Source organism: Ovis aries, chromosome 4, assembly GCF_016772045.2.
Source record: "Ovis aries strain OAR_USU_Benz2616 breed Rambouillet chromosome 4, ARS-UI_Ramb_v3.0, whole genome shotgun sequence".
NCBI classification, from domain to species: Eukaryota; Metazoa; Chordata; class Mammalia; order Artiodactyla; family Bovidae; genus Ovis; species Ovis aries.
Genome location: NC_056057.1, coordinates 116,229,490 through 116,241,927, shown reverse-complemented (window position 1 = coordinate 116,241,927; position 12,438 = coordinate 116,229,490). Strand labels below are relative to the sequence as shown.

The 12,438-nt window shown below is 42.9% G+C and overlaps 1 protein-coding gene across 22 annotated transcripts in view; it reads left to right on the top strand.

Annotated features, from left to right (window-relative positions):
- Nucleotides 1-12,438, top strand: part of KMT2C (lysine methyltransferase 2C) — a 257,448-nt gene that overhangs the window by 220,213 nt on the left and 24,797 nt on the right. For all 22 annotated transcript variants that reach the window (XR_003589232.3, XM_060415213.1, XM_042249047.1 and 19 more), the window contains 5 exons: nucleotides 957-1,068; nucleotides 3,702-3,780; nucleotides 5,273-5,336; nucleotides 7,139-7,371; nucleotides 10,649-12,346. Coding sequence is in view for 21 of the 22 variants with exons in the window: in XM_060415213.1 (XP_060271196.1) it covers nucleotides 957-1,068; nucleotides 3,702-3,780; nucleotides 5,273-5,336; nucleotides 7,139-7,371; nucleotides 10,649-12,346 (2,186 nt within the window). In the remaining variant the exon portion in view is untranslated. The remainder of the gene's footprint in view (nucleotides 1-956; nucleotides 1,069-3,701; nucleotides 3,781-5,272; nucleotides 5,337-7,138; nucleotides 7,372-10,648; nucleotides 12,347-12,438) is intronic.

Here is a 12,438-nt window from a genome sequence, read left to right as displayed (position 1 = left end):
TTCTGTTCCTTCTTCAGCTTTGAGATGAAACTGAGTAAGAGTTTCAAGATTCCTCCACAGTAAATCAAGAAATTAAACACTTGGAGTTTCACACGTTCTCAATTCTATTTTTTATGGGATGACTTAATAGAAATAAATCGTTTTTGGTTCCTTCCTTCTATGTATTCTCATTATTGCCAGGTATTTTCAGAGTCATTGAAAGGTGAATTTAAAGAAATCATGCTGGGAGTAAACTTCTCACTTGTACAATGAATGCTTGGCAGTTTTTTTAGTCATATAAAGCTCTCTAACTTATTTTAGTGGCTTACTAATTTGAGGGAACGTCCCCCACCCCCCAAAAAAAAAACCAGCAATGTACTAATAAAAATGCCTGAATGCCTCTAAGAGAATGTCCAAGGAATCCTTACTTTTTTTGAATGCTTCTTTTTCTAAACAATAAAATTGACCTTCTGTCCTACATTCATTACCAGTTCTGTCATTTTAGCCTATTTCTATATGCAAAGAGGTCTTTTCCCTTAGCCTATCCTTATCAGAACTTGATACATTTTTCTCTTGAGTAGTAACCAATTTAGCAAAAATTCCTTAGTATTTGTAATAAATGCAGATTCTCGTCATGGTGGAATGTTCTGCTGAACCTTGTGGAAGTTGAGATAAATAGGATTGCATCACTTTAGGTTACTGCTGTCATTTCCCTTATAACAGTATTTGGCAAATACCTTATTTAGATTTTTGCAGGACTAAGGTATTATATGTGTTGATCACTTAGATGGGAGTAAATTCAGGATGAGGTTCTCACAATTCTTTACCTATTATAGAGACCTGTAGTAGTGATTAGTAAATAACAAGGAATAAGAGTCTTAAGTTATGTAATGTTTGTGATAGTTAACGTTTCTTCTTAGTGTCACTTGAACCAAGTACTGTGAAATGAGTAACTTTAAAATATGTTTCTTCTTTAGATTTTGATGCAATTACAGACCCTATAATGAAAGCCAAAATGGTGGCCCTTAAGGGCATAAATAAAGTAATGGCGCAAAACAACATGGGCATGCCGCCGATGGTTATGAACAGGTAGGTAACGATGCTTCTCATGCTTGCTGTGCATCAGGAGCGCGCAGAAGCTCTGCTAGCTACTAGAAGGAGCATATAGTGATGCAAAACTTGTATTCTAGGAATGAACGGTAATTATTTCAATTGGTTGTGATGTCAGCTGAATATAATCAAAAGCAGAATGCTATACGAATGTAAAGACTGAGTTTTCATTCATTGCAGGGTAAACATAATAATGCATCACAGAGTGGTTTGCAAGAGTGACTTGACTAAGCAGGAGATTCAGCATAGTTAATACACGCTCGTTTAAGTGCTTTGGAGTAGGTAGCGCTGACCTAAACACTGCTTGGGACAGAGATGCTTCATCCTGAGTAGGCGAGGGTGAGCAGGAGAACAGACATTAAACTGTTCTGTGCTGAGAACAGAAGATAGCATGTTAGTCTGAAGGTTTTTTATTCCATCAGAGGACGTATGAGAGTTAGCACTTTGAAACTTTATAAGCCTTTTCACTATTAATAGGAAAAAATGCAAAAATTATACATTAGAGATGATGAGTTATTCGACTCTCTAAATTTCTGAAATTATTTACACCCCCTAAGGGCTTCTTAAGTTCTGATCATGGACCTACATCAGAATTATGTGGTAGCTTTTTCAAAAATTCCTTTACTCAAAATTCCTTTAAGGTTTCTTCACTCAACCGTAGACATACTGAATCAGTATCTGGAGATGGTGCTTGTAGTTTTAGCGAACACCATGGGTGATTCTTTTGTATATTGCTGTTTGAGAACCTCTGTCCATAGAGTAGGCATAGAGCCTCAATTTAGCCTAATTGCTTGTTGAGTGTGGGTGATCGTGAAATTGAATATGAAGTCTACATGAATTTAAACACAGTTCTTCAAAGGTGCTTTGTTGGATACTTTGGAAATGGTTGAGAAGCATTGTTGAGATCAAAGAAGAGACTGTAGTGACTTGCATGCTCAGCGTCTGTGAGCACTGTTTCTCTGTCATGAGGGTTCTTAACTTTTTTATGTCGTGGACTTTCTGACATTCCAGTAAAGCCTTTGAACTCCTCAGAATATTTTAATGCCAAACCAAAAACATAATATTACAGAGGAGATCAATTATATTTGAAATACAGTTATTTAAATGTGAAAGTTACAGTGTGTGTGCTTCTCTAATGCATGAGTAAATTTGGCAGTAGGTCTAATAGCTACCATAACTTCAAAAGAATGATGTGATGAACCTAAATGACCAGTTGGGTTTGTGCAACAACTTTTGCCACGAAAGTAACAAGTTCTGTTTTTGAAAAGTCACAGTACTGCTGATAATACTGTAGTTTGCTGCCTGTGGTCAAAATAGAAGGAAATGGTAAATTTAATTCTGCACTTTAAAATACAGACCTGAGAGTTGGAACCCCTGCTCCTTCAGCATTAAGTCTCTACCGCTTAGACGCACTGATGTGTTAGTCAGCCGGTGAGTTGTTAGTGCTTCTGCTGAGGTCTTTGAAGAGGTGGAGACGGTGACCCCTCCTTCATGTGGTGGCGGAAACTGACTGAGGGTGATAGACAGTGAGCGCTCTGTGGACTGAGAGACCGTTCCACACCAGGCTGTAGGGGGGCCAGGGGGCAACAGATGAGTCAAAAAGCTGAGTAAAAAATTAAAAGCATATGTTCCAAATTCTGATTAGACGTTAATTATAATGTTAGACATAATTATCTACTTAGACATTAATTATAATGTTCGATAAATAATTTGAAAGATACACGCTGAAGCATTTGGTAACTGTAGATGCAGTGTTTTCATTCAAAGCAGTAATGTTTCTGAAGCTTTTAACTAGAATAAGTAACATTTTGCCAGATATCTTTAACCATATAGACTTTTTCTTAGTCAGTGACCAGTGTTTGATTTGCTCTAACCTTTAGACGTAAGGATATATGAAGGTTCTTAATTGAGATACATCTTTTGTTTTATATAAAGATCAGAATATACAGTTTGATTGTGTAAATTCTAAGAAAACTATGCCTTCATTATTTTCTAAAAGATTTGAATGAATTTTAATGTGTAATGAGGCGCATAACCGAGTGGACCCTGGAACAGCCTCACAGGCGCTGCAGCCACACTAGGCACTGTGGGGGAAGTTAATCTCTCTGGAGCTTCCCTTTCATCAGAGGCAAAACGAGTAGGAAGCATTCACATTCCACACAGTCATGTAGTAGCTGCTGCTGCTGCTAAGTCGCTTCAGCTGTGTCCGGCTCTGTGCGACCCCGTAGATGGCAGCCCACCAGGCTCCCCCATCCCTGGAATTCTCCAGGCAAGAACACTGGAGTGGGTTGCCATTTCCTTCTCCAATGCATGAAAGTGAAAAGTGATAGTGAAGTCGCTCAGTCATGCCTGACTCTTAGCGACCCCATGGCCTGCAGCCCACCAGGCTCCTCAGTCCATGGGATTCTCCAGGCAAGAGTTCTGGAGTGGGGTGCCATTGCCTTCTCCGTCATGTAGTAGGTTGGGGCAGAAAAATATAGGGCCTGAGTCCGTGTTTTTGAAAAGAGACACATTGCTATTACTGCCCCTTCCCTGGAAGAGAAAACGGTTTAGGATGTAAAGATGATGTTAGTTGCAGACATTTCTTTGATACTCAGTTATTCTTTCTACAGGTTCCCCTTCATGGGCCAGTCAGTGGCCGGGGCACAGAGCGGGGACGGCCAGACCCTCCTGCCACAGGCAGCTGCTCAGGTATTGCCGCCTGTCGCCAGTCACTCTCGAACTCCAGCGCCTTTCCTGTGTGTCTCACTAGTCTTTACAGCGAGGCCGCTTCTAGGAAACAGTAGAAGTCCTAGAACACTGCCCCAGTGTGTTACCAGCTCGGCAGAAATAAGACATTTTTTTAAGGGCAAGACAAGGTTAAAACGTTGGCAGTTTCTGAAAAGGATCTGTATGTTTAAGGGTAGAAGGTCACTTGGAGGGAAGCCAGGTGCTTAGGGTCTTAGGGTTTGATTTCATTTACTTTTAACTCCACGGAGACGTTTTTCACATCCAGCATTTTAGAATTCAGTCATTACATTTAAATGTAAAACTGCTACAAATTGCAGAAAATAATGATTATAGTCATTTTATTTAGATACAGTCACGTGCTGCAGTTTATTCCTTGGAATAATTTAATTTTGACGTACTTAACATTCACAATAATCAGCGTTAAGTGTAAATATTCAGTGTCAAGTCATGTCCAGGAAAGTTAGAACTACACTTTATATTGTGTTTTAAGTTTTTCTTTTCACCAAGTTCTGCCTAGGAAAAAAAGAGAGAAAGCTACCTACTTTCTACATGTCTTTCGGGCACTTTGTTTTTGCTCTGCTTTAGATTTATTATGCTGATAATTATATTTTCATTAAAAAAGAGCCATCTGACATTGTTGAAAAAACATAGGCTTCATAGCTGAGTTTAATCTGATTTCACTGTGAGTTTATTGGGATTTTGGGGCAAACTTTTTAGCCTCCGTTTTCTGATTTGTCGACTGTTACACCACCTGCTTTGCAGGATTTTATGTTTACATGTAGTGCATTCTGGGTGCTGATCCTATTTGTCGTCGTTACTGTGTCTACAGCTCATGTCAGCAGAATTTGTGAGAACTCAGTAAATGCTTTTTCACTGTTAATTTTATTTATCAGATTGTTACCAGGGAATTGTGAGATGATAACTATTTATTCAATCTCCCTGGAAAAGATAAGACATTCAATTAGAAAATGAGAGTAATATTTAAATTAGTGTATATATGTTTTATTATTTGTGCCTGTTAGAGATACTGGTTCTTGTTTATAAATAACTTTGTGAAGTGGAATTTAGTAAATCTGGAACGCATGTTTCTATGTCTTAGTTGCTGAAGAAACCAGGTAGATTTGATCACAAAGTAGGGTTTTATGTGAATCTTCAGCTAAGTACCATTTGATTTGCCCTACTATCATATTTTTGATGAATAACCTCTTAGTTCAAAAATAATTATTTTTCAACTGAGACCTAGCAAATAGAACAGTTCAGAGGTAGTTTAAAAGCTTCAAAAAGTAGGTTGTCACCACAAAATTCATTCTACTTTTTATCGAAACGAAAGCTTCAAAGATGTCATAAGAAATTGAAGTTTTTTCCCTTCCACTTCTTTTTCCTTTTTTTAAGTTTTTGTCCCCCTTTAACTGAAATGTGGAATAAACCTATTTGTAAATTTTACTTATTTTAGGATGGCAGTATAACACATCAGATTTCTAGGCCTAATCCTCCAAATTTTGGTCCAGGCTTTGTCAGTAAGTATAAATCTAATCAGTTACGTGTTCTCTGGGGATTGCTGGTTTGCACTATATTTGTGTTCTTCTAAAATCTTGGAGTTAGTGTAGGTGTGTTATTTGAAGTTAAAGTGCCCTCAATCTTTAAACATCACTGCTGCCCTATTAGGGTCCTCTTCCTCAAGGCATGTATTTCATTGCTTTTCTTTTCTTTTTTCTGTGCATGAATACTTATGGTTAGAGATGAGTATTTTAATAACGAAAAATCATCTCCCCATTCTCTCTTCAGTGCTGCTGCAATTTTTGTATATAGACTGGGCACTTCACAATCTGTGGCATAAAACCACTTCTTTTCTAATGACTGTCTGTGTCAGTGGCAAGGACACTAAATGGGAACAGCAAAGGGCGTGTGCTTAAAGAGGAGCCGGGTTTAGCAGCATGGTGTGAAGTCAGGGATGCAGGATGCTACCACATCCTCCTAGTTACCTTCAGGGGTCCCACGGTGCTTCAGGATAGCGTTTAAAGTTCTCCCCAAACTGAACCTTTCTGAACTCTCCAGACTGTCTAGCTAACTTTTTTTTCACCGTTATTTTTCATTTTGCTCACCTCTGCTCTCCTGGTTCCAGAAACCAGAAAGGCTTTCCTTGCGGTAGGTCTCATTCTACCAGAAGCAGAACTTCTGAAATCTTGTGAAAAAGCCTGTTCTAGAACAATGCCCTGCAAATTTAGTAGATGAGATTCAAGTTCATACACGGACGGAACTTCTGGGTTTAAGAACAAACCCAAAGTCCAACCTTTTGAAATTCCCCTTTCATTAATGATTATAATTTGAATACATATTTGCCTTAAAAACAAGTGAACTGCTATAACCAACTGGCTTTTTCTGGCTTTATTGTGCCCATTGACTTTGGGTGGATTCTTATTGTATGACGATATTCTGTTATCATTGATGTAATTTTTCAGCTAATGTCCTTCTTGGAATTGTATTTATTCATTTCTTTGTCTTAAAGTGAGTCAAAATGGTATATTCTGAATTTCACAACATAAGATTACTTTTTTTTTTCTTAACTTGGCATCAATGAAATAAAGTGCCCTCAAAGAATAAGGAATATTGCTACAAGATGAAGAGATACAACTGTTTGGGGAGATATTAATGACAGTCATACAAGTGGAAAAGATTTTACTTGGTTAATGGCTTATTTATAGAAATATAAATGACAAAATTCTTAAAAATCATCAGTTTTTTTAACTTACAGATTTCCTTTATAAAACAGACTTCATATTGGTCCTTTCTAAAACATTCTAGGTTCTTTCCCTGTTAGTTCAGGACATGTTTTCACTATTTAGAAATAGGGGAAACCTTATAAACTTTGGAAAACTAACATGGGAAATGATGCCTGATCCATGCTCTGCACCTTGGTAGGCTGTGTCTTACTTCGTCTCTTCAAAATCTGTAAAGTTGAGTTAATCAAATACAAATGTAGTTTTATTTTAGTAAATAGTGGCTTTCGGGTTAGAGAATTCAGTGATTTAGTAGATAAAAAGTATCCTATCAGATAAGTCTTCTGCTTCTCAAAGATTGGGTTTACAGTATCTATAGGTATGAGTTTAGCGTGTATCCTAAGAATATGCATTCTTTAGTTTTCTTAAGTATTTTTCTGAAATCTTCAGTGGTTGTATTATGGTCTAATATTTAGTATTATGTTTTCAAAATACCTATGACAAGGTCATGGTGAAACTGTTTCCTTACAAAATGGGTTTGTGTATCTTGTATTGGACTCCTTAGAAAAATAACACAGATGAATTTTAATTTTTTTCCTCAGATGATTCACAACGTAAACAGTATGAAGAATGGCTTCAGGAGACCCAACAACTTCTTCAGATGCAGCAGAAATATCTTGAAGAACAAATCGGCGCGCACAGGAAATCCAAGAAGGCCCTTTCAGCTAAGCAGCGTACCGCCAAGAAGGCTGGGCGCGAGTTCCCAGAGGAGGACGCCGAGCAGCTCAAGCACGTCACCGAGCAGCAGAGCATGGTTCAGAAGCAGCTGGAGCAGGTAACACACAGCTTGGCCAAACGGTCTGCTCTTGATTAATTATGAATGGATTTGGTCGGTGGTAAGATACATGGGGTCGCAGAGAGTTGGGTACGACTGAGCGACTGGACTGGACTGAACTGAAGCGGCACACAAAAGTGCGCTGCCAGGAGTGACAGCTCTCAGACCTCTTCCTGGGGGAGTGGCTGCTCCAGGCCTTTACCCCAGAGTCACGGTCACACAGCACACACTGCTGCAGGTGCGTCCGGCAAGCCGCGCCGTCCCAGTCCTGACGTAGAGGAGCTGTGGCTGTGCTGTGGCAGGAAACCCTGCTAGAGGTGATAGAGCTGGAGGAGTTGGGGTGCCCTCCCTGCACTGGGGGGTCGCCGTGTAGCCTTCAGCTTTCCTGGAGATAGCACGTGGGGACAGCCTTGGTTTCCTGTCAGTACTTGGAGTTGACCTTTGCCTCGCCCTGTCTTTGGTTCCCTAGTCTCCATTGGAATTTCAGATGGAGCGTTTGAATCATTCTGGTGGGTTTTTTTTTCATACTATATTTTTATTAGTGTTCCCTTCTCAGTATTTTGATCTTAATATACATTGACTGTAAAGGACTCATTCCTGAAATACAAGACCAGTTTGCTGTTATCTTCCATTATAGACTTGATGGTTCTCAAAATGTTCATACTGAAATAGCAGTTATACTTACAAAGAGGTAAAACTTGAGCTTTTTATTTAAAATAAAAGAGTAATAGTGTTTAAAATGCATTAAGGGACCCTCTTAGGTATTTACTTGAATTAAAAACATAGGTTCACCCAAAACCTGTGTGTACACATACGGACAGCATCTCTAAAATAGTCACCAAAAACTGGGCCACCCCCATGCGCCCCCCGTCGCCATCCTTCAGTGGTGAATGTTTGGACAAAGCGGGGCACATTCAAGTGATGAAATACTTACTCAGCAATCGAAAAGAACGGAACTGCTGAAATGCACCACCGCTGGGGTAGGCGCAGCAAGAGCGTTGCGCTGAGTGGAAGAAGCTAATCCCAGAAGTTATATATTGACTCCATTTATGGAAAATTCTTGAAATGACAGAATTACATAGTTGGACGGTGGTTTAGTGGTTGCCAGGGCCTAGAGCTGGGAGAGGAGGATTTGCCTGCAAAGGGGCAGTGGCCTGTTTCTTGACTGTGGTGATGGCCACACTGGTCTTCACCTGTGTTGAAATGCATAGGATTATACATCAGAAATGTCCATCTTGTTTTTGATTGTCAACATAAATTTTATTCTCCAAGTTAATAGTAGAAAAGAGCAGTTTGATTGACTTGGTAAAAACCACAGAACTTTCTGCATAGGGAGCTTAGTCACATGCCCTGTCTTACCTAACCTTCTGAACAAGGGGGTATTATCACCATTTTACACAGGAAAGATTGAGGGCAGGAGGAAAGGGGATGACAGAGGATGGTTGGATGGCATCATTGACTCAATGGACAGGAGTTTGAGCAAGCTCCAGGAAATGGTGAAGGACAGGGAAGCCTGGTGTGCTACAGTTCATAGGGTCCCAAAGAGTCGGACATCACTTAGCAACTGAACAACAAGAAATAAAAAATCTGCTGAGTCGTTGTGGAGATAGATGAGATGGCTGATGAGAGGCATTTTATCTGCAAGCTCTGTTGCTGATCTGCCACTAGCTCGTCGAAACCCTATGTTCTGTAGCGTGCCAGGCTCTCCTGTCCTTGACTGTCCCCCCAAGTTTGCTCAGATTCACGTCCATTGAGTCAGTGATGCCATCTCCCCCAGCTCCTCTGCCGCCCCCTGGCAATTACAGTGTGATCCCCTTGTTTGAAACTAGGACTCTTCCAGAGTGACGGTTCATTTCTCTTTCAGTTTAGTTTCTGGGGCCATTTTTTTACTGCAAGTAAATATGCTTTTAAGGATTCTTTTATAAATTATTTTTAGCTTTGTTATTGCCTTCTGGTATATTTCTATAAATTTTTTGTGATGAGGGCCTAGTTTTTGCATATACATGGATCAAATCCTATTTAGAAATTAATGCTATACTTGGAAAATGGGACGCATCATCTGTTACGTAGTTGGCAGCAATCCAGTGTCATCTCGTTAAGATAAGCAGTTAATGACAGTGTTTTTAAGAGAATTCTAAAATGTCCTGGGAGAGGCCTGGCTCAGCGCCTTCTGTATTCCAGATCATGTTCTGGGTACTTGATGTGTGTTCATTCTCCTTCACCAAAGTCCAGTGGTGACCTTCTCAGTTCTAGTAGGAAGCAAGTCAGAAGAGAGAAGAGAACAAGTAGGAGTTTCCAGCCAGTGGGAAACAGGCCCAGACGATGTGTGCGGACAATATGCTAGTCGGCCTGGGAACCTGTTGATAATAACCTGCTGAGTCTCACGGCCCTGCTTCCCAGCTCCCTGCGTGAGGCGGTGTGTCCTCAGGAGAGGGCTTGTATCTTTACCGAGGTCGTCCTGAGCGTCTGCTCCCGGGGCCGCCACGGGCCGGGAAAGAGCTGGCTGACACAAGTCAGCCGTGGTGTTAGGAGCCTAGTAGGAAATGTTCAAAACACCACCCCAGAGTGTCTCCATATTTCAGAAATTATACCCATTTAATTTCAAGGAGTTTTACCAATCTAGGCTTTTTAACATGTATGGGAGGGTATGGTATGTGTACTACTAATTCATCTTTTTTTTTAACATGTTATACAGTTTTGTATACTTAAATCTTAACATTTAAATGGTTAAAGTTTGAGTTAAATTTCATAGTCTAACCTTATGTATTAATGTAACCTCTAAGACATCACAATTAGCTGATTCCTGTATAACCTTTGTTTATGGTTTTTTGTTTGTTTGTTTGTTTTTGTCCACGGCACACAGTTTTGGGGACTTGAGTTCCCCAGTGAGGGTTTGAACTCCGGCCACAGCAGTGAAAAGTGTAGAGTCCTAACCTCTGGAGTGGTGGGGAATCCCCTATTTGTCTTTTTTAAAATACTTTAAAAAGTTTATGACTTTCAGAGTAAGATTTTCTTAATATTATTATCAAAAAATGTTTTTCAAATTTGTTTTTGGTATTTCATATTTAGAAACATCTTATTATCGAAAAGATTGGCAGTTTTTAGTTGATGAGTATTTTGGAGGGGTGTGATGTTTGCCATCACCTAATAAGTGAAATAATTTTGCCTCTACAAGATCTAATTGCCTTCTGTGTAACCTGCACCTTTATCATCAGCCAGTGTCGTGTGAAGCCTGTAGTACATATATAATGAGCAAGACTTACTTCTCCGATTCCAGATTCGTAAACAACAGAAAGAGCATGCCGAGTTGATTGAAGATTACCGGATTAAGCAGCAGCAGCAGCAGCAATGTGCAATGGCCCCCCCGCCCACCGTTCTGCCTGGTGTCCAGCCCCAGCCGCCCCTGGTTCCGGGTGCCCCCCCACCTGCCATGAGCCAGCCCAGCTTCCCAATGGTACCCCCACAGCTGCAGCACCCTGCAGTCATGCCTGGCCACAGCAGCCCGGCCAGAATGCCCAGTGTACCTGGGTGGCAACCTCCCAGTGCTCCTCCTCACCTCCCTCTCAACCCTCCTAGGATTCAGCCTCCGGTTGCACAGTTACCAATAAAAACTTGCACACCAGCCCCAGGGGCCGTGTCAAATGCAAATCCCCAGAGTGGACCGCCACCTCGGGTGGAATTCGACGACAATAACCCATTCAGTGAAAGTTTTCAAGAACGAGAGCGTAAGGAGCGTCTCCGGGAACAGCAGGAGAGACAGCGGATCCAGCTCATGCAGGAAGTCGACAGACAGAGAGCTCTGCAGCAGCGGCTGGAGCTGGAGCAGCACGGCCTGATGGGCTCGGAGCTGAGCAGCCGGCCGCCCGCGCCCCAGCTCTCGTTCTTCGGCTCGGACCTTCCCCGAGACTTCGTGCCGCCCCCACGGCCCCTCCCACCGTCTCCGCAGCACCAGATGGGGCAGGCGGTGCAGCCCCAGGGTATGCAGCAGGCGCCTCTCAGCTCACCCCCAGCCCCAGGTTTCCTGCAGACCAATGAGCGGAGGCAGACAGGACCGTCCTCCTTTGTTCCCGAGTCGCCCTCTGTTCCAGGGGGAGGCCCAAGTTTCCACCCTGTGAAGCAGGTCCACGGAGGTCTTCCTGGGCCTGGTTTCCAGCTGTCCCCCGCGAGGCCGCCATTCACACCTGCTCTCCCCGCGGCGCCCCCCGCAGCCAGCAGCAGTCTCCCCGGCGGCCAGGACCCAGCCGTCACCCAAGGACAGAGCTACCCGGGCTCGGCACAGTCGCTCATCCAGCTATATTCTGACATAATCCCGGAAGAGAAAGGGAAAAAGAAGAGGACCCGGAAGAAGAAGAAGGATGAGGACATGGAGTCAGCCAAGGCGCCATCCACCCCCCACTCAGACATCACCGCCCCGCCGACCCCAAACATCCCCGAAACTACCTCTACGCCCGCTGTGCCCATGCCCAGCGAGCCCCCGCCGCTGGCGGGATCCGAGGCGGCGGAGCCCACGGGTCCATCCCCACCTGGCACGGCAGCAGGCCCGCTGTGTGCTGAGCCAGAGGCCCAGCTACCTGGCAGGAACTTCGCACAGGGAACCCCAGATCAGCAGACCTATGCAGAGTCAGAGACGGAGAAGCTGTCTGTGGAGATCCCTGCCACCACCCAAGAGGCGAAACTGGAGACCCCCGAGCCGGAGCAGGGCCCGGGCAGGGGGGGACCTGAAGCCGAGCAGCTTGCCGGGGACCAAGCTGAAGAGCAGGCCACAGCCGCCACCGCCTGCCCCGCGCACAGCCCTCCCCGACCTGCCGGGGCTCCTGCTAACAAAGGGGACTCGGGCAATGAGCTTCTGAAGCACCTGCTGAAAAATAAAAAGGCATCTTCCCTTTTAAATCAGAAACCTGAAGGTGGTTTTTGTTCAGAAGACGACTCTACAAAGGACAGCAAACTGGTCGAGAGGCAGAACCCAGCCGAGGTGGTAAGTATGGCCCAGGAAAGCCACGGTGTCCTTTGCCCTCTTATTTCACCTTATGGTTACAGCAGTTTAGTGCCAGCCTTGTATAACCTTTT